Source organism: Chlamydotis macqueenii, chromosome 1 (assembly GCF_036417535.1).
Source record: "Chlamydotis macqueenii isolate bChlMac1 chromosome 1, bChlMac1.mat, whole genome shotgun sequence".
NCBI lineage: Eukaryota > Metazoa > Chordata > Aves > Otidiformes > Otididae > Chlamydotis > Chlamydotis macqueenii.
Genome location: NC_141556.1, coordinates 159922196 through 159923743, shown reverse-complemented (window position 1 = coordinate 159923743; position 1548 = coordinate 159922196). Strand labels below are relative to the sequence as shown.

General features: G+C 41.6%; 1 protein-coding gene across 1 annotated transcript; it reads right to left on the bottom strand.

The window, feature by feature from the left end:
• Positions 1–313: 313 nt before the first annotated feature.
• LOC104483331 (2-oxoglutarate receptor 1) lies at positions 314–1288 on the bottom strand. The gene has a single exon (XM_010125074.2). It carries the CDS (start codon positions 1286–1288, stop codon positions 314–316), a length of 975 nt encoding a protein of 324 aa, XP_010123376.1.
• Between the last annotated feature and the right edge of the window lie 260 nt (positions 1289–1548).

Sequence of the window (1548 nt, the reverse complement as noted above, 5' to 3'; positions counted from 1 at the left end):
AAGCAACTATTTTTTTCTGGAACTGTTGACCATTCTCCAAAACAGGTATCAAGGATTCAGGAAGCAAATGCAGAGAAATTTCTGAGAAGTTTCACAATTAATTTTTTGGTATTTTATTGAAAGCTTTTTATTTTAAATTACAAGTTTTATCTTTTGATGATCAGTTTGTAACTCCAAAACACAGAGCAGATTAACTCTCCTTTGGCATTGGCAGGGTTAACCTGAACACCTCAACGGCAGGAAGGTTGTGTCTGGCTGGCTGAGGGCAGGTTTGGACCCTTCCTCCATAACTCTTTTACGGCATCAATCTCTTCTACTTTAGGTTCTTGTTTGTCTGAAACTTGAGGAGTGAGAGGATCGCCTGTTGGAAGTTGTCTCCCGTCACTACATAGAGCAGTAAGTTTCCAAAAGTGTTTAAGGCTGCTAAAGGTTTAGATATAATAAACATAAAAAGCATCTTGTTTTTCAAGTGGCAGCTAACTTGTCGTACTCGGAGCTCAAGCCGAGCCCCTCGAAAGACGTGGAAGGGGAGGAAACACACATAGAAGACCACCAAGAGGAGGATGGCAAGTCTGCGAGCCTTTTGTTTGTAGCAAGCCTGTGTATGGGGCCCGGTAGCCAAGGTGTAAATAATGAGCACGTAGCACAGAGTGACTGTCAGCAAGGGCAAGAAGAAGGCAAACACTGTCAGCAGCCAGTTATACCACCGACTAGTGTCAAAGTCCTCAGCAGCAGCCAGGTCCAGGCAGATCGTCCTGTTCTGTGCATTCGTTGTGGCAATCAAGATGGCCAAGGGGCTCATGGCCACCAGAGAAATCATCCAAACCACTACACAAATCACCACTGCCCATCTCCGTCTTTGAAGAAAAAAGCATTTAATTGGGTGGACAACTACAAAAAAGCGGAAGATGCTGAAGCAGCTAAGGAAGATAATGCCACTGTACATGTTGAAGTAGAAACAAAAGTGAATAAACTTGCACATGAAGTCTCCAAAAATCCAGTTATTTCCATTAGCTGAGTAGTGTATAAAGAAAGGAAGCGTGGCTATATATAACAGGTCAGTGATAGCCAGGTTTAACATAATGATTGTGCTGCTTTTCCAGGGCCTCATCTTGACAAAGTAAACAAAAATTGTCAAGATGTTCGCTGGGAAGCCCACCAGGAAAATTAGGCTGTAAACGACGGAGAGATAGGATTTCAACTGTAAGAAATCTTCATCCTTGCAGCTTGTCAAAGGGTCTACGTGGCCTGGCAGAGCAGTAAAATTGCTGATGCGTTCAGATGCCATATTTGCAGAAATCTTCCTTAAAGCTTTAAAAAAAAAATCAGATGTTTATTTAGTTTTAGTTGATTTGTTGGGACAAATACATTAAGTTAAATCTTTTGTCACTGGAGCAAATGTCTTATGTTTGACAAGGCATGGTAGAGGGAGGAAGCAGGGATTTTCTAATATACCTGGCTCTGACCTGGATAACCCCACTCAAATGTGTAATTTCACCCTTCTCTCTCCTTTATGTTGAATTTTGATTATGATTGATTTTACTCTTG